Source organism: Chanodichthys erythropterus, chromosome 6 (assembly GCF_024489055.1).
Source record: "Chanodichthys erythropterus isolate Z2021 chromosome 6, ASM2448905v1, whole genome shotgun sequence".
Taxonomy (NCBI): domain Eukaryota; kingdom Metazoa; phylum Chordata; class Actinopteri; order Cypriniformes; family Xenocyprididae; genus Chanodichthys; species Chanodichthys erythropterus.
Window position 1 is genome coordinate 5,255,001 of NC_090226.1, and position 27,500 is coordinate 5,282,500.

General features: G+C 40.2%; 1 protein-coding gene across 2 annotated transcripts in view; it reads left to right on the plus strand.

The window, feature by feature from the left end:
* bsnb (bassoon (presynaptic cytomatrix protein) b) overlaps window positions 1-27,500 on the plus strand; it is a 100,076-nt gene that overhangs the window by 72,156 nt on the left and 420 nt on the right. Inside the window, exons 4-12 of one of the 2 annotated variants that reach the window (XM_067387805.1) lie at window positions 8,003-8,419; window positions 8,986-15,273; window positions 16,477-18,517; window positions 18,907-19,760; window positions 19,976-20,105; window positions 20,244-20,369; window positions 21,868-21,923; window positions 22,252-22,354; window positions 24,974-27,500. The exon at window positions 24,974-27,500 is cut by the window's right edge and continues 420 nt beyond it. In XM_067387805.1, the coding sequence (XP_067243906.1) occupies window positions 8,003-8,419; window positions 8,986-15,273; window positions 16,477-18,517; window positions 18,907-19,760; window positions 19,976-20,105; window positions 20,244-20,369; window positions 21,868-21,908 (9,897 nt within the window). In that variant the 3' untranslated portion in view covers window positions 21,909-21,923; window positions 22,252-22,354; window positions 24,974-27,500. The remainder of the gene's footprint in view (window positions 1-8,002; window positions 8,420-8,985; window positions 15,274-16,476; window positions 18,518-18,906; window positions 19,761-19,975; window positions 20,106-20,243; window positions 20,370-21,867; window positions 21,924-22,251; window positions 22,355-24,973) is intronic. The other variant, XM_067387806.1, reaches the window with a different exon arrangement.

Here is a 27,500-nt window from a genome sequence, read left to right on the forward strand (position 1 = left end):
CTGTCTATGTTTCTGATATAGAGAGTGGAAAGCATTGCAGCCATCATGAGATTATGTAAGGGATTGTCTTATGTAAATCTTATATTCACAGAGAGGGGCTAATTTAATTTGCTGGACTGTAGATGGCTCTGCTTGTCTAGAATACATGTACAAATCACTTCATTTGACAGAAAAGCTCAGACATGAAAGGTTAATTCGCTGAGATTATAATATTTAAATGTCAAACCTCAAAACTTGAATCTCAAAATTGCTAACTTTACCTTAAAGGCATATGTAATGTACATTATGTATTCTTCAGCAAAAATGGACCATTATGATTACATCATTCTTCATTTAATGCACACTTTTTATCCTATGTGGCTTCAATGTTTTTACTACAGAGACCGTTTTGGAGCAAGGGCACAGTAGTTCATAAATCATCCCTGCTAGGGATTTGAATCTACCTTTGAGCCCACATCAGTAACCACTAAGCAATGCCACCCCATGGGCCTGTAGTAATTGTAGTAGTTTGACATGTGCTGTCCTTTAAAAAGATTAAGATGAGAACTTTCACTGATGTATTACTGTTTGAGAAGCATTTAGAAGTGTCCATTAAAGGGCTAGTTCACCCAAAAATGTCATTAATTACTCACCCTTATGTCGTTCTACACCCATAAGACCTTTGTTCATCTTCGGAACACAAATTAAGATATTTTTGATAAACTCTGATGTCTCAGTGAGGCCTCCATTGCCAGCAAGATAATTAACACTTTCAGATGCCCAGAAAGCTACTCAAGACATATTTAAAACAGTTCATGTGACTACAGTGGTTCAACCTTAATATTCTGAAGCGACGAGAATACTTTTTGTGTGCCAAAAAAAACAAAATAACGAACAATATCTAGTGATGGGCGATTTCAAAACACTGCTTCATGAAGCTTCGAAGCTTCACGAATCTTTTGTTTTGAATCAGTGGTTCGGAGCATGTATCAAACTGCCAAGGTCACGTGATTTCAGTAAACGAGGCTTCGTTATGTCATGTCATGTCAGTATTTCGAAATTTCAATGGTTCACCACTGGGGGGCGTGACTTTGGCAGTTTGGTACGCGCTCCAAACCACTGATTTGAAACAAAAGATTCGTAAAGCTTCATCAAGCTTTGTTTTAAAATCGCCCATCACTAGATATTGTTGAATAAAGTCGTTATTTTTTAAAAATTTTTTGGCGCACAAAAAGTATTCTCGTCGCTTCATAACATTAAGATTGAACCACTGTAGTCACATGAACCGTTTTAAATATGTCTTTAGTACCTTTCTGGGAATCTGAAAGTGTTAATTATCTTGCTGTCAATGGAGGCCTCACTGAGCCATCGGATTTTATCAAAAATATCTTAATTTGAGTTCCGAAGATGAACGAAGGTGTATATATATATATATATATATATATATATATATATATATATATATATATATATATATATATATATATATATATATATATTTTTTTTTTTTTTTTTTTTTTCTTGTAACCCTGAGGAAAGTCTATAAGATTTTTATTGCTTGATTTAGCATTGCATGTGGTTGTAGAAAATGAAAAACACAAACTGAACTTATGACACTTACTGGGTATATAAAATTCATCAACTCTTGCTTCCAAAATCCTTCACAGCATTAGATTGACATGTTTTCTCATGAGAGTGTGGAGGAAAAGGGTGAGTTTTCTTGGATGTCGATATGAAACAGAGGGACAAGCAACACCATCTGTGAAGATTTTTCTCATTTGATTGTTGTTAATATTTGTAGTGAATCATAATACATTCCTAATATGTTCCTCCATATAAATCAATCTGCAGTCAATTCAAAACTTTCACTGTGTATCTTGCTTCATAATCGGTATGATCAATTCTAATAAACCTGCCTAATTGTGATAAATCCTGCTTACACACATTAAACATACAAACACTCACACTCTTTCTCTCTCTTCCTGTCCCTTCAAGTGATTGATTACATGGCTGGTGTGTTTTTCCCATTGGGCATTGAGCTGCATGAGTATTATGTAAAGCGCTACAAAGGCTAAGGCCTCACACCCACAAACTCTTAGTGAATTTTTTGAAGAAATCTGCACCTCTGCCCTTCACTGCAAAGTTTAAATGACTATAAACCGATCTGCTAACACTCTGACATCTCTCTTGTTTTCATTTTCCCACATGTCCTTTTATTTGCTGAGCTGCATGTAATGATTTATCAATAGGGACCAGAACTTTCATGTTTTTGTAACAGAAGGAAAAGTGCTTTAGAAAACAACTAATCTATATGCTAATCATTAACAGTGATACAGAAGATATTTTTATAGGGGAGCAGACAAATTTTAGTCTCAGAGATGTATATTGTGTCTACACCGAACATAAGTGGTGTGTGAAATTTAAATCGTTCCCATTATAGTCACTGAAGCTGTTAACACTGGAAGTGTCCATTGTGGTCTTGCAGAGCTTTATTTTTCCCATCTGTATTAAAATGAGTTACTTACAAATGCCATATGTGTGATATAACATGAATGTTAGCATTGTGAGATGACTTGCAGCTTCAATGCTTCCAGTGTTGACAGACTCAAGCCATTGTAGTGTGATTCAAAGCATTATCAGTCGTGTACACAGGCTTTTGATTTGACCTGGCAAACTTTTGAGGCTTCTGCTTTTCTTTCAGATAACATGCAGCTATTTCTTAGAAAAGTGGTTTATGTAACGCATTTGAAATCTGATGAATGCAAAGGTTATCCAAACATGCAAAACAGTCTTGTCTGCACCTGTTTGATGGCAACATCAAAAGACACTGTGAAATGGGAGCAAAAATCACAACAAAAAACAGGAACGCAATTAGCTAATTCAGGTCCTGTGGATTAACTAAATAATGTTAGCATTTAATGTTGTTCACAGTAGTGTAGTTAGCTCGCTGTATTGGATGTTATGGCTTTTGAAGGCATTTTCTATTATTTCTGAATATTTGGATGGTGTATTGGTATGGTATATCCAAAGTTTAACTATGCTAATGTTGTTCTTTAGCAACCAATATGCCAGTAGGAGTTTTGATAGTTAGATTGTTTAAGTGTATATTGGTTCATTCAATATATTGTTTTTTTGTTTTTTTTTTGTAATCTTGTTGACTGTTCTGTTTTATACTTCCTATGCCGATCTTTTTTAATAATTTTAATAATTCTGTATGATAAGCATAGCTTATATACCTTTAAATGATTAGTAAGACTAAAAGGCCTGAATTTAGGACTTGACTTATCTTAGCTCTGTAACTTTTCCATCATTACTTGAGACTTGACTGGAAGTCTGAGATTTGACTTTGAATAGCAAATCAAAGAATTGTCTGATTGTCTCATGTCCAGTAACAGCTGACACTGAATCTGTGGTTTCCATGCTTTCCAAAACTCACATGAACACAAAATACTACATTGTTAAAATCATTATTATTTGTTTTTAAATTTTTGGGGGCTTTTGCCTCTTTGTTGTAACACTTCCGATAACCTCTACAGACAAAGGTGTCATACTTATTTAAAGGTGCCCTAGAATTAAAAATTGAATTTATATTGGCATAGTATAGTAACAAGAGTTCAGTACATGGAAATGACATACAGTGAGTCTCAAACACCATTGTTTCCTCCTTCTTATATAAATCACATTTGTTTAAAAGACCTCCGAAGAACAGGCGAATCTCAACATAACACCGACTGTTACATAACAGTCAGGATCATTAATATGTACGCCCCCAATATTTGCATATGCCAGCCCATGATCAAGGCATTACACAAGGGCAGCAAGTATTAACATCTGGATCTATGCACAGCTGAATCATCAGACTAGGTAAGCAAGCAAGGACAACAGCAAAAAATGGCAGATGGAGCGATAATAACTGACATGATCCATGATATCATGATATTTTTAGTGATATTTGTAAATTGCCTTTCTAAATGTTTCGTTAGCATGTTGCTAATATACAGTTAAATGTGGTTAAAGTTACCATCGTTTCTTACCGTATTCACGGAGACAAGAGCCGTCATTATTTTCATTATTAAACACTTGCAGTCTGTATAATTCTTAAACACAACTTCATTCTTTATAAATCTCTCCAACAGTGTAGCATTAGCCGTTAGCCATGGAGCACTATCAAACTCATTCAGAATCAAATGTAAACATCCAAATAAATACTATACTTACGCGATTAGACATGTTGCATGACGAACACTTTGTAAAGATCAATTTTGAGGGTTATATTAGCTGTGTGAACTTTGTTTATGCTGTTTAAGGCAAGCGCGAGCTCCGTGGGTGGGGAGCGTGAGCATTTAAAGGGGCCACAGCCTAAATCGGCTCATATTTAATGATGCCCCAAAATAGGCAGTTAAAAAAAATAATTAAAAAAATCTATGGGGTATTTTGAGCTGAAACTTCAAAGACACATTCAGGGGACACCTTAGACTTATATTACATATTTTAAAAGATGTTCTACGGCACCTTTAAAGGGTTAGTTCACCAAAAAATGAAATTTCTGTCATTAATTACTCACCCTTGGCACAAGTTCCACACCTGTAAGACCTTCGTTCATCCTCGGAACACAAATTAAGATATTTTTGATGAAATCCGAGGAAATCTGATCCACACATAGACGGCAACATCATTGAACATTTTGACATCCAGAAAGGTTTTAAAGGCATTGTTAAAATAGTCAACGTGACTACAGTGGTTCAACCTTAATGTTACGAAGCGATGAGAATACTGTTTGTGTGCAACAACATAACAAAAATAACAACTTTATTCAACAATTTGAACTGTTGTCATACATAGTGAACTCAGTGCAGGCTTCCTTGTTTACGTCCAAATGTCAGGTCATTATTGGCTGAAGCTGAACACGTGAGCAGCATGACGCATGCATGGAATGCTGACACAGGATCCGGCCTATAATGACCCGGCATTTGGACGTAAACAAGGAAGCATGCACTGAGTTCCCTACGTATGACAACGGTTCAAATTGTTGAATAAAGTCGATATTTTTGTTGTGTTTTTGCACACAAAAAGTATTCTCGTCGCTTCATAACATTAAGGTTGAACCACTGTATTCACGTTGACTTTAACCATGTTTTTATTACCTTTCTTGATTTCAAATGGTGCAAAGACGTTGCTACTTATGTGTGGATCACATACCCTCAGATTTTATCAAAATATCTTAATTTGTGTTCTGAAGATGAACAAAGGTCTTACGGGTGTGGAACGACATGAGGGTGAGTAATAAATGACAGAAATTTCTAAGCTGAGGAGACACGTGCCCCGTTCAGATTTTTGAGCCAGTTGGTTTTGTATGCAAAAATAGTAATTATAATAAAAAAGATTGCTTTAGATATGGCTGAAATCAAGCATTCGTGTAAATTTGGCTAGTCCAACTGAGTTGCAGCTTCACAGATAATTTTCTCTAAAATGAGAATTCAGTTGCAATTTTTCTTGGGCTTTCTTCACAGACACTGCATTACCTCTGCTTCGTTCATTATGCTAAAAGCACACCTCACAAATGACTACACTCACACAACGTCCATCTCGCTTCAACGCAGCATATAAAAAGCAGAAAGGCACAGATGGCAAAGCATTTTGTGAGCTTTGCACAAGCATTGAGTGAACGCTGCACCTGTTTATATTTAGCTTCAGTGTGGAGCACTTGGGGTGGGGGGTGTAGAATCAAAAAGAAAAGGCATCTGTCTCGCATGGCAAAACCTTTCCTTTCCTCAGCCTCTCCCCAGAATTCATCCTGACCCGCTCTGGCAGTCAAGCAAAGCTGTGTGCACATACATTTTGTCTGAATTTTGTTAAAAGAAGAGTTGTTTACTTACTGCAGAAAGCTTCTTTCCCTTCTCAATCCTTCTCAGTTTAAATTAGTGAGCAATATCTGATGCAGGTTGTGGTAGTTTTTGTATGCTTGTGTGCACCAGAGATGTATGAGTAGTTGCCTCAGTGTAGATCGGAACAGAACCCCATGAAGTGAACTGCTTGTTTATCAACCTGAGTTAACAAACCTCAGTCATTGAATAGAAACAAAACCCAGTAAGCAAACACTACCATATTGGCAAGCCCTCTGCCAGGTAATGTGAAAGTATATGAGTCTGACAAGAAAACTGAGAAATGACAGGGGGGCACAGCAACTTAAAAAAGGACTCTCTTTTATATTTAGGGCTAGGAGGAGTAGTTTTGCTGTTTATTGCTGTTCTCATGAGACTCATTAAACTTAGCGAGGATTTTTGTAATCTCCTATCTACAGTATATCTGTATGGTTTTAGTGTTCTTTAAGACTCATGGCTGTTAAAGACAATAACACTCAGTATAGATGTTTTTGTGTGTGTGTGTGTGTGTGTGTGTGTGTTTGTGCTGGTGTACTATTTGCTGCTATATTATGCAGAATATTTTCTATGATGTTGCAAAAGAAGGAATTATTGCCTCACTGCTGTAGTGAGTTTAATTATAAAAATGCAAAAAATGTTTAACTGTTTTATGAGATCTATAATCTTTATGTATATCACTCTCTGGGTTTATGAAGTCAGGTGTCCTATATGTCAGTTTATATGTTCCGTTTGTCTTTTTTGGGTTATGTGTTTCATATGTATAGCTATTATAGGGTATATTATGGGGTATAGGGCTGCCTCCTAATAGTAGATGAGAAGAGGCTTAGTCGACCAAAATTTTATTAGTCGGTTAGTCGCAGGGGGGAAAACTCCACAGGAAGTGGCAAAGTCACACAGTCCTTGAGGATGTTAACGGCGAGTCCTTGTGGTAATTACAGTATGTCAGGCGGTATCATCCGTCAACCTCAAATATAGCTTATCATTTGAAACAAGTAAGCAGTAGCAACTTTACTTGGCTGCTCGCTCTAACATTAACACAAATCCAAGTGTTTGTGCGGAATGTGGAGGCTAATCAGAGCATGACACAGAGGCATTGGCGTGATCACTTTTTTTCCTGATAACAGGGGAAACAACTTAAAATACTCTGTCATTTTTGGTCATACAGATAAGAGTGGAAGAGTCATTCGAAAATGTAAAGGGTTACTTTTGTTTGTGGAAATGCACAATAACAACAAAACACTGTGTTTGGTACAATAAAGAAAACAAACAGGTTGCGGTTTCTGCTGTCTCGGTCCAAACCGAAACTCTGAGGCTACTTGCCTCACATACATGAGAAATATATCTATAGACCACTTGAAAAGTTTTCTTTTAAATGAACCAATTTGAATAGAAAACAAATACTCTCTGATTATGTAATCCATACGAAAGGTGCATTTGTCTCTAAAGGTGCATCCACTACTATTGAGATGGCGTGGTAACTTTTAGTTTAGTTATAGTTGACTAATGTCTTAAATGAATGACTAATGGTCAACTAGAAAAATCTTTAGTCGAGGGCAGCCCTAAAAATGTATGTACTACACTGCCAGTGTTTGCAACATGTATTTCTGAGCATTGTGCTAGAAATGAAAATCAGGTATGCAGTTCATCCAAATGTTGTTTTGTGAGTTCTTGATCTAAATTTTAAAGCAAAATGCTTTTATAATGATCATTCGTTTATAGTCTTACACTCCTAAATTGTTTAATTAAATGCTTTGTGGTTTTGAACGCACAGGAGCCTCCTGCTGTGGGTGGAATCAGCCGTCATTCTGAGCTTGTGTGTCTTACTGGACTTACCAGGGGCTACATAATTGTGTGTGTTAAACACAGTAGCATTGAAAAGAGTCAGCAAGGCCTTTGAGAAAAGGTCGCAGTCTTGGCCAGAACCCAATTATGCTTGCTTGCTCGACTTGACCAAATCCCTTTTGAATTACAGTAGTTGTGTGACAAAGGCAGAGAGAGAAGAGAGAATGCCAGCGAAGGCAAGTGATGCGATAAATCACATGTAATCTGACTATTGACACTTTCACCTTGTCTACAGTTTTTTCCCCTTTATATCTTAATTGTTTCATGATATTAATTTCATGTTTGCCCTTCATTTTCAGAAAAAAGAATGGCTGTGTTTGACATGCCAGACCCAGAGAGCAATGTCAGGAAGCTTAGGGGATATTCCTCCTCCTGTGCCACCATCCGTTGGATCTCCCCGACTACCAGGCCCAGCCAATCAACAACAGCAGCGAGGGCCCAGTCAGCAAGCTGCGCTGAGACCTATCGTCCCTCAGCAGCAAAAGCCACCTGGTGCCCAAGTAAGTGGTCCTTTCTCTCCAATAAAACAAGGGGCGCCACAGTGCAAGGGCCCCTCTCAACTGTTACCTGCAACTAAGGCTGAGACAAAAAAACAGGATCAAGGCATTAACAAGAAACAAGCTATGTCCAAAACAGAAACATCGTCTAAAAAGGGAACATCGGATAAAAAAGATGAGAAGAAAAGTAGTGGCATGCAGAAATCTAAACAAGATGACGTGAGTGGCCCTCTGTGTCCTCATCACCACTGTCTTTGTCTATCATAACAGATCACTTCAACATTCTCTTATGGGAATGTTCCATGTCAAATAATTTAACCAATTTCATCTGTACTCAAAACCAGTTTAAATTTAACTCACAATTTTAAATTGATCTCAGGGACTAATCACTATTTGCAGTGTCTGATGGTTACACAGTGATGAGTCAACATCATTTGCAAATTCTTTTTAATTACCCATTACAACTGATGTCACAAATAGCCCCATTTAATGCAACATACATTTGTTAATATATGCATGCCATTTTTATCTACATAATTAAGTAGTATTATTGAAAACATACTTTTACATTTGCTAAAATTTTCATCAGTATTTAGATTCACTTTTGATGATCATCCACACTGTTTTGCACGCTTGTCTATTATGTGCCATTTGCATGTTTTGTAAATTGTATTTGATAAACTGTTTTATGAATGTTTTAAATGTTGATATTGTAAATCGTTTAGTTTAATTTGATATATGATATATGACCTATGCCCTAATGCATTATCCCACTGTATTTACAGGATTCCAACAAGTCTAGCACACAGAGCCTGAGTGATACAGGCTACTCCTCAGATGGTATATCCAGCTCCCAGAGTGAGATTACAGGCTTGATCCAAGAGGACTCTATAAAGCTCAGTGAGAGGGGGATCTCTGAACAACGCAGCCCCCCAAGTCCATCTGAACTAACAAAACTAGAAAGTTCAATGCGACCTCTGTTGGAGTCGCATACAGTCACTGACCAAGGACAGCATCGTGATGGAAGGGACTCCGCAGAACAGCAGAGACCTCGATCTCTATCTATATCACAAGATCAGGAATTTGAGTCTGATGAAGAAGCATCGGATGATCTCAGCTGTAAATTAAGACATGATTATGTGGAAGACAGCAGTGAAAGTGGCCTTTCTCCATTACCACCCCGACAGAAGAAGTCACAGAAAGATCTAACAGATGAGGAGTTCATGAGGAGACAGATTCTGGAGATGAGTGCAGATGAGGAAGATACAGCAGATGTTGAGGGCCATGTAAAGACAAAAAGGAGCCATAAACACAGTGGAGATCTAGGGAAAGAGAGACGTCGTCTAACACAACAATCTAGCAGTTTTGAAGAAGACTCTAAAAGCACTGATAACTACAAATCAGGTGAAGCAGATGACATGATGGCCTCACAAGGTGGTCTGAGACGTTTTAAAACTATAGAATTGAATAATACAAATAGCTACAATCGTGACATGGAACTCAGCACAGATCATGACCTCAGGGAGCCTGAGCTTGAGATGGAAAGCCTTACTGGGTCACCTGAAGAAAGGTCAAGGGGAGAGTACTCTTCAACCCTTCCTGCAACCACACCAAGTTATACCTCTGGAACTTCTCCAACCTCTGTGTCATCAATGGAAGACGACAGTGATAGCAGTCCTAGCAGACGACAAAGGCTTGAGGAAGCAAAGCAACAAAGGAAAGCAAGACATCGATCCCATGGTCCACTACTGCCCACCATTGAGGACTCCTCAGAAGAAGACGAATTGCGAGAAGAAGAGGAACTTCTGAGAGAGCAGGAGAAGATGAGAGACTTAGAGCAGCAGAGGATTCGCAGTACAGCAAGAAAAACTAAAAGGGACAAAGAGGAACTGAGGGCGCAGAGACGCAGAGAGAGGTCAAAGACACCTCCTAGTAACCTTTCACCTATTGAAGATGCATCCCCAACAGAAGAGCTCAGACAAGCTGCAGAAATGGAAGAACTCCATAGATCGTCCTGCTCAGAATACTCTCCCTCCATGGATTCAGAAGCTGAAGGATTTGAAATGGGTTCAAAACTGTACAAGTCTGGTAGTGAATATAATCTACCTACATTTATGTCTTTGTACTCTCCAACAGAGAAAACCTCTGCTGTCTCTCCCTCCACAGCAGACAAGTCATTAAAAAGTGCTGAAGAAGTTTATGAGGAAATGATGCGAAAAGCAGAGATGATGCAAAAGCAGCAGCAACGGGCACCAGGAAGACAAGGACAACAAAACCAGGAAAGAGTCCTTCAAACAGACAAAAAACACCATTTAGATTCTGGAGCAACTACTTTGAGTCCAGGTACAAGTCCTACCCAGATCTCAGCTCCAGTCTCATTCTCTGGAAATGACCCTTCAGGAAGAGGGACACAAAGGGTGCATTCTACACAGAGTCATTCTCAACAAAGTCAAGTTAGAATGAGCAACCAAACCTCTAAAGGAGGCCATTCTACTGGTTCCCCACAGTCTCAAGTTAGGCAGCCTGCTCCCACACAGCCTCAAGGAAGACTTCAAGGGACAGTACAGGGCCAAGTGTCTGATCCTGGATCATCCTCCTTAACATCAAAGATGTTCTCATATTTTAAAGGCTCAAGTCCTTCCACATCCCCTTCTACTTCCCCCACACAAAGTCCAACGCGTGCCCCTGCACCTTGTACTACTTCTACAGTGGCACCTACTCAAACCTCTCAGATCCCTCATAGAGCAGGGGCACCACGTCTTGCAAGACAACAGTCTTCCCAAGATTCCCCAGTTATGGTGATTACATTGGGATCAGGAACTAGCAGTCAAACTAAACCAGTGACTGTAAATTCCTCCACCTCACCTTTATCCTCACCAACAAAAGACAGCCAACAGACAATGTATCAGACTCAACATGCAACGATGAAGTCACCCACGTCACCACAGAAATATCCAGCTCACCCATCACCCCAACATAGCTTGCAAAGGACACAGATATCAGAGCGAGTTAGTGTGGCTGTGAGCACTGCCACCTCTGCTGGTTCCCAAAGTAGTGGATATCTTCCTGCAGGAAACATATCCTTGTGTAGAATCTCCACAGTACCTGGTACCTCAAGAGTTGTAGAGCAAGGCACAATTGCCCCTGGTAGTAATATAGTGGATCTCAGAGCTCCAATGAAGCCTGCCCCAATCATTATGACAGACCAGGGTATGGACCTTACATCTCTAGCTTCTGATGCACGACGATACTCTCTTGATGCAGAAACACCCCCAAGTCGTCATACTGCTGTACAACCTCTTATTATGAATCTAAATGCACAGGCACAACCTCAGGTGACAACAACTACACCAACAACAGTAAGCGTGACTGTGGCAGCATCCATGTTCATATCACAGCCAAAGCAACCAGTCGTGTATGGAGATCCTTTGCAAAATAAAGTCGACTTCGGTCAAGGAGTTGGATCTGCAGTCTGTTTGACCCAGACCAGGTCACTAATCACAGATCCAACCATTCCAAAAATTGATGCATGTCTGGAAAATCTAGGCATTCAGCAGCAGCAACTTCAGAAACAGCAACAGAAACTTCAGCAACAACAAGAGCTCCTTGAGCAACAGCTCCAACAGCATCAACAGAATGCATCTTTTGCCCGGTACAACTTAGCTAATCAAGTGCAACCAATATTGTTAAAGAAGGACCTGGTGGTAAGCCAGAACACTGGTGGAGGCACACAAACAGCAGTTACTTCCATTCCCAAGATATCTCCGCTACCTCCACCACCATTATCATGCTCCACATCTACCACACCTACACTTGGTCATGACATATATGGTGGGGTGGCTTTGGAGCTAAAGAACAAGCCTGCTGTGATGAATCTCTCCACAGGGAAGCCCCAGGTAATGATGGTGCAGTTGGATGAGAATAGCACTCAGGGAGCTACAGTGACCCAGCTTGTTAAAAGAGAGGAGCCGCCTCCTCCTCCAGTAGAGGTTCTAGATCTCACAGGACAGATTAAACCAGAAAATCAGTTAGCTTGCTGTGATGTTGTCTACAAGTTGCCATTTGCAGGTAGTTGCACAGGCCCTTTTGCTCAGAGAGGTAAGACAACACAATCAGAGCCATCTGCAGAGCCATCTCAAGCTCCTGGGCAGCAAAACCAACCTGGAAGAGATGGCTACCAAACAGCAAATATCCAAACGGCTGCAGATGAATGCAAATCTTTTACCTTGCCTCCTCCAGGACGACTTCAGCCATCTATGTCAGACAATAATCTAGCTGGTTCAAGTCTCCAATATTATCAGAGGACTGACCCTGGGGACCTAGCAGTGGATTTAAGCACCATGAAGCAGGCCTATGAAGCAGGGTATCTTGGAATGGGTGCCCAATATGGATCTTACACAGATCTACGCCATCAAGGAGGTGATACAGCTCCACCATTACCTTTGCGAAGATATGGCTCAATGTCCAATATAAATGCAGAGTATAGTTATCCTTCACGTGATCTAGGTGGTTTTCAAGAATCCAATCTTGCACAGTACAGTGCCACTACAGCCAGAGAGATTAGCAGAATGTGTGCTGCTCTTAACTCCATGGAGCAGTTTGGTAGTCGTTACACCAGTAATCCTGAGCTTCTGCAGTATGGTGCTGGGAGAGGAGGCCCTCCTGGCAGACTTAACCTTCAACAAGGCCTAGCATCTATTAGAGCAAACCTGTTGTATGGTCCTGATGGCAGACCAACAGTACATGGTCAAACACTTACAAATTTAATTAATGCTAGACAAGCTAGCCTTAGGTCTTTATATCCCCCTGCTGTAAGGACAGCTGATGGCATGATATATTCTACTATAAACACCCCAATTGCCTCCACCCTGCCAATCACCACCCAGCCTGCCCCTGTTCTTAATCCCATGTTAAGAGGAGTATATGGATCTTACCCTTCAGGCAATGTAACTGCTGTACCTCTGGCTAACCTCAACAGGTTGCCTCAAGTTACCCCAAGAATGCCTCTTAATGCCCAGGGACCTTACAGATACCCTCCACCAAATCGATTTTCAGTAACCACTCCAGATTCTTCAGCAGGAGGTGTGCCACCATCTAGTACCTCCCAGGAAGCTCCAGTTTACCTTGGAAAGCCTACAGCACCTGGCAGTATGTCAACAACTGCAGCACCTAAAACTGGTCAACCTGTTTCTAATTTGGGTATGCAAAGTATACAACCAGCACATACTAGTACAGTGCCAGTCCAATCAGTTGTGAATGAACAGGCTTCCTTGGCTCATATTTCAGTAGAAGGTACTACAACACAACTCCAAACACCGCCCCAAACTCAAGCACAGTCTTTGGTCAAAGGTCAGGAACAATCTCACGCTCAATGCCAGCCTCAAACACAATCTCAAATATTAACAGTGCCACAAAAGCAGACCCAGGCAATTACTCGAGTCTTTCCAGATACATCTGCCAGTACCACTATAACCACATCTGCAAATATTGAGAAGGAAAAGGAAGAGGAACGATTGCGACAACAACAGGAGCAAATCTTGCAGCTAGAACGAGAACGTGTTGAGTTGGAGAAATTGCGTCAGCTACGTCTACAAGAGGAGTTAGAGAGGGACCGTTTGGAGCTCCAGAGGCACAGAGAGAAAGAACATCTGCTCATGCAGAGGGAGATTCAAGAACTACAGACCATCAAACAGCAGGTTATTCAGCAGCAACAGGCTGAAAGGGAAACCCAGCTGGTGATGCAAAGAGAGCAGTTGGCACAACAAAGGATGCAGCTAGACCATATTCAGTCTCTGCAACAGCAACTCCAGCAGCAGCTTGAAGAACAAAAGAGGCAGAAAACAGCAGCAATTGAAGCAGCAGCGGCAGCAGCTGCAGCAGAGGCAGCGGCTGCTTCAGCGGCTGCTGCAGCAGCAGCTACAACAGCTCAAGGTGCCATTCAAGGTGTAATGGTTGGTGGAACTACACCTCAAACCATCTCAATTATCTATGATCAGAGTGGTAGAATTATTCCACAAGAAGGCCAGAGTGTGCAGATCTTGCCATGTGCTGATGGGCAGGTGGTACAGGCAGTGGTGTCCACTAGGCCTTTGCCCAGCTCTTCCTCAGAGATGTCCCTTAAGAATAGTGAAGATCATGGAGATGGTCGGATAATGAAGAAACAAAACTCTATGCCCCGTTTGAGGAATGGATCAGAGGATGAGTCTGTAAAGAGAATTGCAGATTGCAGTGTCCAAACTGATGATGAAGACACAGAGGATAAACTCATGTCTCGTCGTCGTAGAACTAGACGTATAGCTGACTGCAGCGTTCAGACTGATGAAGAAGACCAGGGTGAGTGGGACACTCAGCCAATACGCCGCAGACGTTCAAGATACTCCAAACATTCTGAACCAAGTGCAGAGAATAAGAGTGATGCATCTAAATCCAGCATTGCCATTCAGACCACCAATGACTCCTCATGTCAGACTGAGTTAGACCAGTTGGGTAGAACATCTCCAGCCATACACATTACCATGGCGGAAACATCAAAGGTTGAACTCCTTCACTACATATCTGCTCCGGAAAGAACCCAAAAGGGAGAGAGTTTAGCCTGTCAAACCGATCCAGAGGCACAATCCCACGGAGTGGTTGCTCCTCAGCTCAGTGTTCCCACTACTGTTAGTCCCTATTCCACTAGTCTGCAATTAGTTGGTGCCACGCCAACCAAGTTTGAAAGGAGAAAGCCAGACCCATTAGATATTGGATACCAACAAGCTCAGCAGCAAAATGAATCTCCTTCCCGTCAGCCACCCAAATCTCCACAAGTGCTGTACTCTCCAGTGTCTCCATTGTCCCCCCATCGTATGTTGGAGACTACCTTTCCTTCCAGTGAGAAACTTAATAAGGCACATGTGACTCCCCAACAAAAAGCCTTCACTGCAGAATCACCACAGAGACATCAGACTATTCCGAGGCCCATAAAGAGTGTTCAGAGGTCCATGTCAGATCCTAAGCCTCTCAGTCCAACATCAGAGGACCCAACCAAGACCAAATTCTCCTTATACCAAAGTCAAACCAGCCCAGCGAGCCAGGTATGGAACCATTTTATTGTCAATATTTGTTTACTATACAGTTTTCTGTTGTTGACTACAAAACCACAGCTTATAGATAGTAATTTGAGATAATTCAATCCCCATTCTTTCTATTTGTACATGTTAGGGCCTCATAATAGTATAGGCTTTAATACTCCTGGTAAAAATAAATAAATAAATAAGTAAGGTGTGGGTTGGAAAACACTAAACCTATCCGTTCACTTGACAAATGTTTTATTTATTTTATAATATTTTCATACTTAAATTTTTATACTTTAACTTTAATAATTACTTTAGTTCTCAATGTATTTTTTATTTATTAATCATTCCCCGCTCTCTTTAACTCACACACACACACACACAGAAAAACTGCTATATCTGGCAAAGTCTCTGAAATGCTAGGGGGTGGCACAAAGTGTAGGCATACTGGGTCAGCCCTGCTGTCTTCCGGCTTGTCAGCAGCTGGTCAGAGAGGTCTGACTCTTTCATTCTCAGTTTGATTCCTGTCTAAGGAATGCTCTGGCTTGTGCATTCAGAGAACTGCACACCAGCTAAAGGGAGGCTATTTTTTTCTGTCACTTCATCCAATGTGTGTTTTAACTGAGTTTCTTTAATGGATTCTCTAACTCCACATTGCTGTAGGTATGCAGATGTTTTTATTTATTATGTTTTACTATTTATTTCTTGTAAACTGAAAATTGTTTCTTGTTAACACTAAAATATTAAGTACATAAAGTCATTGCAATTAAATAGGTATGTAGCCATTTTATCTATGTACAATATATGTATTGTAATGCATTTATATAATGTATTGCCTGATTGATTCTAAAAGCACTAACTAATTTATAGAAAATAGTGTCATGGCTATATATTTGTAATTGCTTGACTTAAACTGTTTAAGATACATTGCATTGTGTTTGGATTTTAATTTTTGGTTTAGATGGTTTTCCAAACCTCAAGTCTAAATGCAATGAATGCCCCAAAATTTATTTGATATATGAAATGGATAAATACTGTAATACAGAATACACTGTGATACAACTGTGTCTGTATATAATATATGCGATTTTTAGATTTACATAATTTGAATGTTAACTGTTTAATCTGTGTGCTTTTTGAAATATTAAGGAAAAAAAGTAGTTCTCTCAAAATTGTTTCTGGCTGCTGTAATATTAATCAGTCTCTAAAATCTCTGCTCTCCAGATGGCTGCCTTGCAGCAGCAGCAGAATGCAATGATGAGAAAGGTGAAGAGAACTCTGCCCAGTCCACCACCAGATGAGACCCCTGTACCGATTGTAACACCAGCAATTCCCCATATATACAGTTCCCCTGGAGCATCCCAGAGGGTTTTGCCACGTCCTTCACAGGGTGCAATGAAGGCAGGCTTGCTGAGTGAACTGAAAGCTGTAGAGCAAGAATCCACCAAATTACGTAAACAACAGGCTGAGTTAGAGGAAGAAGAGAAGGAAATTGACGCTAAGCTACGATGCTTGGAAATGGGCATCACACAGCGCAAGGAAACAAGAGTTAAAGAGAGAGAGAGGAGAGAGTTGGTGTATCTGCGATGCATTGGGGATGCACGTGACTACATGTCAGATAGTGAACTGAATAATTTGCGATTAGCTGGGGTAGCACCAGGCACTTATGAAGATAATGGAATGTTGTCACGCCCAAGTACAGCTCCTCTCAACCAATTTACTTCTGATTTGAATGCATCTCAGTACCCTCCTACCTCCTCATATGTTCCATATCAATATCCACAGGCCCAGCCCACACCCACACAACCACCCACTGCCACCTATCAGCAGATTGGGTTTCAGCCAACACCTTACCCAACCTCCTCACATCCCCAGCCCGGAACTTTCCAACCTCATCCTCCTCAACCTTCATCCTATCAGACCCCAGGGCCATACCAGACTCATAGCTATGGTCAGCCTACTTATGAGTCTGATCTTGGGTTGCAGCAGCCCAGTCACCAGGGATTTCAACCAACTGCACCTTTACCAGGGCAGACCCTACCTTATCCTGCACAGAGCATGTCCTTCCAACCCCAAGCAGACATGCTTTCTGCCCATCAAAGGCCAAGGCAAACCTCGCTTGCTGATCTAGAACAGAAGCTACCCACAAACTATGAAGTTATCAGTAATCCTTCAGTTTCAATAGCAACATCAGCTCAAGAGACTGGATTCAGCGGTGTCTACTCCTCACCACTGAACAATGCTTATGGTCAGTATCGTCCCTCTGACCAACCTTTGGCTGAACGTATCCCAAGTCCATCATCGGGATATGTAACAGATGGTGTCTATGCCACAAATCTAGAACAAAATATCCCCAGAAATTATGTAATGATTGATGATATCAGTGAACTCACAAAAGAAAATATGGGGTCCTCTGACATGTCACGGGTAGGTTATGGAAGTGAGAATGGCCCACGTGGACCAACTTATGGCGATGGCTCTGAGAATTTATATGGAAGAAATTCAAACACTTATCAAAGTGCAGTAGACAACCATGGACATCCAAGTACCACTGTAAGTGGTTCTGGTTATTATTATGATGATTATAAGCACCCTTCGCGCAGCAGTGGGGGAATGGGCAGCCAGAAGCACTCATCCAAAAATTTGGCACCTGCTGTTTCATCCAAACGTAGCAAACACAGGAAGCAAGGTATGGAGCAAAAAATCTCCAAGTTTTCTCCAATTGAAGAAGCTCGAGATGTAGAGTCTGATCTAGCCTCCTACACCATGACAACATCAACAGGTGGTAGCTGCACTGTGGTGTCCAGGACTGGTGTGAAAAAGAGCTATGATCAACAGAAGTACTACGGATCAAGAGAGGCATTAGAAGAGGATGATCGACTTTATGGCTCTGGACGATCAAGGTCCACAGGTTATGGCATGGATAAAATCTCTTCCAGAGACTCAAGTGGCTACCGAAGTAAATCTTATGAAAGGGACGCCATGGAGCGATCACAGAGGGGCACCCATAGTCGTAGTGGCCGTCCTTCTATGCGTACACAGAACTCTGAGGAAGAGAGTCCTCTAAGTCCCGTTGGAAAGCCCATGGGAATTGGTCGTGGCTCTGTGCCAGATCCCCATGATGTACGAAATCAGTATGGCTCCAGCCATTCCTTACCAGATGTACAAGACCACCATATAAGGGATATACCTAAGAGTCATGTGTATAAGCCAGATGACCCTTACCTTGCAGATGACATGCACTGCGCTGTTTCAGACAGTGAAGGTAACTGGTGCTGAATTTAAAAACTGCCTGTTATAATGCATCCAACAATTAAAAACTTGCATGCCAATGATCTTGCCTTGAAGGCAGAGAGAACAAACGTTTGGACTATTATTATATGTGAATGCATGAAACCATATATGCCTTTTTTGCATGAACTGCATGGTGCGATCTGTTATCAGTTTGAGATTGTGATTCAAATGTCTGTACAATCTGTTTTTTGGTTATTCTTGTTGATGGCTGTTTTTGTTGGCTTCCCTTTCTTTTTTCTTCGGCTGCTTTCCTTGGGATTTGAGCGTTGCATGGCTTCAGTGTGTTCATATCCTGTTTTTTTGCCATTGGTACTTCCTATTCCACAAAGTATTGACTTTCTCCCTTCCTTTCCCAAAAAGCCTATCATTTGGGTCAGGAGGAGACAGATTGGTTTGAAAAACCACGTGAAGCTCGGTCAGATCGCTCTAGACACCATGGGAGTGGAAGCCACTCATCCTCTAGCAGGAGGAGCAATGTTAAGCACACTTACCATGATTATGATGAGCCCCCTGAGGAAGACCTGTGGCCTCAAGACGAGTATGGACATCAACGCCATTCATCTTCCACCACATCTCGGGAACACCGTCACCATGGCAGCAGCTCAGGAAGACACTCCTCTTCCCGTCATTCTTCAGATGATCCCAGGTCGTCTCGTTCTTCACGATCACATCCAAAAGATCCTTCCACCCGTTCAGACGGCCGTGCCACATCATCCTCCACACAGAAAAGATCCGTAGATCCACGATCTGCTGGCCACAGAGACTCAGGAGACTACTCCCGTGATCCATCAGGCCACCACCATGGCTCAAGTGGACAACGAGGGCAGAGGCAACCAGGCTCATCTAGGAGGCAGGAGCCTCCTTCAGGTTCCAGGCCACAGCAGGGTCTGGGAGAGCAGCAACCACAATCGCAGCAAGGACAGCAGCGATCTACATCAGGCCAGCAAGCATCTGCCAAGCAGTCAGGATCTCAGCCACCTGAGACAGGGCAGCAAGGACAACATCAATTGGGACAAACAACCCGTACACAACAGCAGCCACCACAGCAACCTGGGCAACAGCCAGCAAACACGATGGGAGCAACTCAGCCCACAACCACAGCTGCTGGCATGGGAACAGGTACAACTCAGCAGCAATCTAAGCCAGGTCAGGCTCCAGCACAGGCAAGACAACAGTCAGGAGGACCACCCACAGCCCAGCCAGCTGCTGCTATGGTGAGTTTCCACAAATCTTGCCTTTGCCTTTAAGCTATTCTTGAACCTATTCCTCAAAATATATTTTACATTTACTGTGAAACCACATTTCACATTTGGTTATATGAAGTTTTGTACAGAAGATTGCCTTTTAAAGCATGATTGACAAATATTTCATTCAATATTTCAATTAGTTTACAGATTCTTTTAACATTGCCCCCTCATTGGTTGTGCAGGTAAAACCTGAGCCTGCTGCACCTGCTCCTGCTCCTGCTCCTGCTCCTGCTCCAACTCCTGCAGTTGCTATTGGATCAAAAGCTGCACCACAGGCTGCAAAAATACCACAGATTCCTGTTACAGGAATCGGTAAGTACATATAACTCTGCTAATTCAGAGTAACTGGTATAATTTTGTTTTTCAGCAAGATAAGGAAACTTATTTGGGAAATATTTCATTACTGGTGTATGATCTAAGCACAAGGTTATGTGTCTTTTGTCTTTTCAGGTTCAAAGGCAACACCCCGGCCAGGGGGTATAGGCAGCGCTGCACAACAGCCTGCCGAAGGAGAAAATGTTCTTACAAAGATCCTGCAGGGAGGAGCAGCGGAACAAGCTGGAAAATTAGGAGATGGTATGGAACTGTGAAACATAAGCAGTCAAAATTTTGGCAACAGGGATAGACACAGATGTTATGGAGAATATGTGGCATGTCTTGACTGAGGATAGTAATTAGTTGCCATTTAGCAGATGCTTTTCTTCCAGAACAGCTTTCACTACAGTAATTTCAGGGATAGCACCCAAGGGTATCCTGGGTTTAAATGAAAAAATGGCGGAGGCCTGAGTAGGACTGATCTTAGTAATTCTCAATTCCTGAGTTACTCCTACTTGGGATTGAATCAGCCTTTGTTTGCAGCCCTGGGGCTGTATTCACACACACACACACACACACACACACACACACACACACACACACACACACACACACACACACACACACACACACACACACACACACACACACACACACACACACACACACACACACACACACACACACACACACACACACACAAAAAATCTTAAGGCTAAAAGTTGCTCCTAATCAGGGCTTAACAACTGGGTAAAAAATATAAATGGGTTAATTCTGAGCGGTATGGGTACACATGAGGGGGTACACTTTATACAAGAGCTTGTATAGAACTTTATACTAAGAGCTTGTGACTAAACCTCTTAAATCCAGTGTATCCTCTAATTGTCGGCAAAACATCATACAGTAGCTCCGCCCGCCTATATTGTGAATGAAGTGCTGCACACATGCTTGTTTGCAGTGCAAGTGTAAATGAACTTCTATGAATAAGTACTGTGTTTTCTTTACTCAAAAAAATACAATGTTTGAAAAGGCTAATGTTTTATGTATTTGAGGAGTGAAGAAGAGTGTCTTAGTCTGGTATTTGCCGTCTTGTCAGCCAATACAGCCCGTGTATAACACTTCATCGTTTACAACAAAATTTTGGCCAGATGTATTAAACAACAGGAAAAACGAATGATGACGGGCATTTCACTCACGTTGGATGCGTCAGTGTCACAATTGCATAGGCCATACTATTTGAATTCATGATTGACTGCCAAATTAAAATATTAAACAGAACGATGAAATAACATTATTAACAATATATAACCCTTATCTTCGGTGGCTCTGTATTATCCATTTATTTCTGCATACAGTATTTTTTTGCAATATGAATGAAATATATCAAACTAATTTAATTGATTAGGGGAAACTGAATAGTATAGAAACTGAACAGAATTAGACATATGGTGTATTATTGAATAAGTTTTATATATATAGTTTTTGTATTTCATATAGTTATATATTTCTCCTTCCCTCTGTCTGCCTGCTACGCCTCCCTACCAACCACTGTGTGTGATTTAAAAGAGTGTATTCATAAAAAGTGACTTATGAGATTTATGAGTGTTCTTATGAGTTTTGTGAATATCCTAAGGAAAATCCTAGCTAGGAACTCTTAGAAGGACTCCTAGTGGTAAGATAAAATTCAATGTGAATATGGCCCAATCTTTTAAGATATGGCACCTCAATTGTGTTTTTGTTTTGCTGATCTTTCATACAGCTGTATCTGCTCTCGGGAAGAAGTTTACTTCATTTTGGTGATCTGCTGATAAGAAGGTGAGAAAACACTTGGTGCATCAACCTTCTGAAATGACCAGCTTGAATTTTGTCGAGTGTGGTTTATACTAGTTAGTGCTAGATTGGTAGTCATGCTGATCACCAACAGAATGTAAGGCTGGGTCTTGCTGGTTAAGTTATGAAGTTTGGTGGGGACAGCAGCATTCAGAATGCAACATATGATGATGTTCAGAAACATTTCTTGCATTAACCTTTTAAATGATTAGTGTGTGTAACTTTTTACTGTTACTTGTATGAACTACATATGAGAATTTAAAACCCATATTAATTATTTTGTTGATTTTTGTTTTGCTCAATTGTTCCTCAGGCATAAGTTGGGGTGACTTGGAGTTAGAACTGGAAAAACCTATGAATTTATTGCTGCCATTTAACATCTTTAGCCTGAGGGCGGGGTACACCTGAGGACACTGGTGAGTATTGTATTCTGCAACTCACTTTATTTTAGAACCCAAAACAAGTTGAGTAATTCTTCTCTAGGCAATTTAAAGACAACATTGAATTCTGTCTAATATAAGTCATTGTGACAAATTATCTTTTTAACTTTGTTGTTAGTGTACAGTCTCATTGCATTGTGAGAGATAAACCAAAGTGTGTGAAAATCAGAATGCACGAAGTACATTGATTACAGCAGTATATGCAGGGCTGTGAAACAAAGGCAATGACCAGTTGTTTAATGCTAAAGGACAGAGCATTTCCTCTCAGAGTGATTTTGTTACTTGACCTGTACTTCACGCAGGGCACTTGTGTACAACTAGGTCCTCTGCCACTTGCTCTGTTCTAATGTCAAAGGTTAGAGTTCAGATTAGCTGACCCTGATCTGAGGCCACTTGAATCTAACCTTTCACTCTTCAGCATGGGTGAATTGGGTCAGTCAAAGTGAGCTATAATTAGCAGGCAGATCAGTGGGCTTGGATTAGCAATAGCATCCGTGCAAAGCTCAGTCATCTTTGTGGCAAAAATATTCTGATGAGTCACATTAATCAAGACTCAATCAAAATTGCAGTGTACCATGCCAAAGAGAAATTAAACTGAAACAGGATTAGCTTTGTATTTACCAAATGGACAGTGAAATGTGGCGCTAAAATCTCATGTCCTATCGAACCTTTTTCTCTGCTGAACATAGCCTTTCCTTCAGTCGCCATATTTCTTCCATTCCTTTATCTACCTGTGGACTGTCTCCTCCTCCTCGTACTGTCGCTGGTATTGTATCATGGTGACTGTTGTGGTCTTCTACTGTCAGCGGGTGTGTTGCATGTGCAGATCCAGAGAAAGGATCTGGGATAAAACAGGTTTAGGGGCTCCTTAAACCACGGCTAATCCGATTCAACTCGCGGCTTTCCAATCCAAATCCTGTTCCATACATCAGCGTGGTTTACTTATGCAATCACAGTGGAAGGTGTGTGTCATTCCAGTCACTATACTCACGTTAAAAGTAATACACTCCTCATGGATCTCATAAACTTCTAGATTTGTTCAGGGTAGTCACTGCTCATTTTGAGTAGTGCATGTGAAGCAGCAGTCTTGCTGAACATCATGCCATACATGTCAAGCTTCCCACCTTTTCTGACTGTAATTTGTGCTGTTTGTTCAAATTTGTAGTGACAATGTCAAATTTTTTTACAAATCTTTTCATGGTGCACACAAATTTTGAACATGTCTGATTCTGGTACTTTTATAGTGTTGTTAGTGTGAGAAATTCAGCTTCTTCTGCTCTCTAGTGTCTAAGAAGAGTACTGCAATTTATAACCTTCACAAATTGAAGGAAACTGGGCCAGTGCTCTGAATGTTTAAAACTGAAATATGAAATTAAATCACTTTAATTATTCTGTAAAATCCCGTTAGAGTAGTAATGAGTCTAAATTGTTCTTTTTGAAGTGGAAATGTGTTTTTAAATGAATTAATTTTGCTTTTATATGGGAAATACCAGTAAGTGATTCTATCAAAGTAGTCTCCTGACAACTTTGTGGCTATACTATACTTTAGAAACAGTTAAGATTATTTTAACAGTGTTGGAGAAAGTTACTTTTAAATGTAATGCATTACAATAGTGTGTGTTACATTGCATTACTTTTTCTCACCTTGGCCGGGCTTGTTTGTTTTTTAATAACAACAAAAAAAAAGTTATATTTTTGGCAAATGTTAAGTCTCTTTCACACTAAAAGTGAAACGAATAAGACTCAGGCTGAAGGAAAAGCATATTTACGCCTGTACAGTACAGGGCGCAGCTCAAACAAACCTTTCAGCTGTTCTGCCATTCTGGATTAAAGAAGAATAGGATATAGAAGGAAGTACAACACTCTTATTTCTAAATCTAATCTAAAGTCGTTTTTGCTTATTAGTATAGTTGAATTGGATCATTGAAGTTCAGCAGCAAAGACATTGGTTAATAAAGTGAGATTAAATACATATATATTTAAATACACATAAATGCATATTATATTTGTGTAATTTAATATGCTTAATTATTACATTCTGAGATTGCATTTCACTTTTTCTATTAATTTTGAGGAATACTGAATGTTTTCATGCAAGTGAGATGAGTAAATGCATGATCACATTTAGTCTAGAACTACAATAACCATCATGTTCACACAGTGCACACAACACCCCTGCACTTTATTCCTCTCAACATGGGGACAGGAGAGCTGTCAGTCAATAAATGCAAAAAAGTAACTTAGATATTTTGTTGTAAATTGAAAAAATTAATGTGTTACTTTACTAGTTACTTGAAAAAGTAATCTGATTACTTAGCTCAATGTGTTACCCCCAACACTGTATTTTAATATTTATTGCCTGGTCCCTTGTACGTCCACTGTAATTGCATTTTTGTTGAGAGTGTTGAGACGATTATTATTATTTTATTTTTTTGCTGTGATAATGGACATTGTCATTAATTCTGTCAGTAGATCTTAATTTGCACTGAACGCAGAACATTCTTCTAATAGCACTTATTCCATGAGCGTTAGACTCTGATGATGCTGTGAAAATACCAAATATTGTAATATCTCTTTCTTTTATCTCTTCTCCAGATGTTTCACCCAACCTTGAAGTTTCAATGAAAACATTAGGATGAAATTCACAGGCACTGTCTATCCAATGATATCTACGTAGCCAACCAAAACAAATGGAGGCTAAATCTTTCTTCCAAAGCGTTTCCATAGTTGCTGTCGAAGCAATTACAGTTCCCAAAATGCCAAACTGCCTGTTCTGTTTGAGGTTTTTCCAGACAATTATGTCTTCCCTTATATGACATAATCTGTGCTCAGGTGACCCTCCCTATTCCAAAAACAGCATTAAGATGTCAGGCAGCTGCAGTTCTTAGCTTTTTGCAGTCCTAATGAAGACTTCTCTGCCCAGACTCAAAGAGACCGTAGCAGTGAAGGAGAACGACTACCTTACAAAGGATTCAAACAAACTGTTTAAAAAAAAAAAAAAAAATGTATGCTCGATTTCTAAGATCTTGACATTCCAATATGGCGATGATTGACCCTCTCTATGAATGTTTTTGTTTCTTCCTTAACCTTTTTGTCACGTGTGTAATGAATGCAAATGTGTAAACCGTGGACATGGAATGCACGCACAAAAAAATATATATGTATACATATATGAGATATATATATGAATCCATATCTAGACAACTTTTCAGAGTCTCTAAGGGTGAAGCCATGTGCACCTTGTGTAAAAAGCTGGTTATTTAACGTAAAACTATTGGTCAAGTGCAGAGGTCAGTAATATCAGAATGTTAGCATAGTCATGTCCCTCTTTTATCAACCATTAAGCCATCGCTACACTATCCCAGAATGCCCTAAGTTTCATGTTTTTTTTTTTTTTTAGCTTCTTATCAGTTTTGCCTAATTTTATTTTAAATTAAGAGCCTTACTAATATTTTTTACTCTTATACCTCACATATTTTTTAAAAGTTCCATATCATCCTTACTTGATTTATTTTGCACATCTGTATACTGCTGAACATGTACATATCTCTTGTTAACACACTGCTAATGTAAGATATTGATTTGTGTATTTATGGATTTATATTTTAATGTTTGGTATTATTTTTATTTATATCTTTACATATTTTTTCCCTCATCATTATTGATAATATAAACTGTTTTTATAATAGTTGTTTCCCCCCCGAAGCAATAGCATGCTAATCCGTACAGAGCACAATAATTTTGCATTCAAGTTCCTCGTCACAGATGTGATTGTCATACATAGACAGGTAAAATAAGTTTCTACAAACCCCAACCACACCATCACCCTCTCCCACATCCAGATGTTCCAAAAAAACACATTTACCGCAACATAGATCCACCTAGGAAAAGGGTTTGAACTAATTTCAAATGTTCTATGCAATAATCCATGTTAAACCTTTCCCACTGCGACATCCCTCACCGATACTGCGTTACGATATGTTCAAATATGACTAGGGACATGTTTGTATTTACCTTGTACGTATGAAAATATCAAACTACTAGATTTCTTTCTTATTATTTTAGTGGCATGTTTATGAAAGCCCTCGTCTTCCCTAGTTTTCAGGGAATCTGTTGCCAAAGGGTTAACTGTGTGGACTGTTGGTCTTGGACATCCACCATCTCTGTTGCTTGCAGCATGATTCTGCTCAGCTCTCTTTGGCTCTTTGTAACGCTGTCATTCGCTCTTCGTGTCTGCAGTTTGATCAGGCGACAAGTCGGGCACACAGCTTATGCACTCGTTATTTCGTCTCCTTCAACAGGGAAACAGTGTTTTCATCCGTGTTTGGTTGCGAATGTTGTCGTGTTCACACCGAATTTACACAAACAGGTCTTCGTGCTGTGTATATCTAGTTAACGCAATGTTTCTCCATTGAGAAAACCGAGAGATGGAAAATAAATGCCATTATTACGACAGTAGAAAATGACGTGTTCTTAAAGGCACACGAACATGTAAAATTGACGATGTCTTCACAGTCAAAACTATGCTTTGGAGAAGATTCAAAGTCGACTTGCTGTAAACGTGATCATTGTACAGTATGTAGCATGAATTCACCTCCATGCCATTCATATGAAAATCAGGGCATGCACGTTGAAAGCACAAACATAATTTGAGTTCGGTAGGACCTCACTCGTTTGCGTAAGTCGCGAGGTGCGTTGATTAGAGGCGAATCTTTTCCTTTTTGATACTGGAATGCTGTTTAGGCAATCACGACTCTATGATGAAGAATAATAACTCTTCTACATCACTGTTACCATGGAGATAATCAATAACAAGTGCATGAGCCAAAGTTGCCACCACAAAAGCCGGCCACAGTGATAGATAGAAATACGCAAACACGGACATATCTACACAAACAGGCATGTATACACACACACATACACATATATAGACTAACTGTCGCTGTAAATACTGACTTTGGTTATTTTGTACAGTGTTTAAATATCATGAGTAAAATGATGGCCGTCTTGTGCAACTTCACGCCGGCCTTGCTGCCAACCTTTTGTGCTTTTGTGTATAAAAGAATAATGATGATTATTGTTATTATTATGAGAAAAAAATATCATAGTATATATGTTGCTG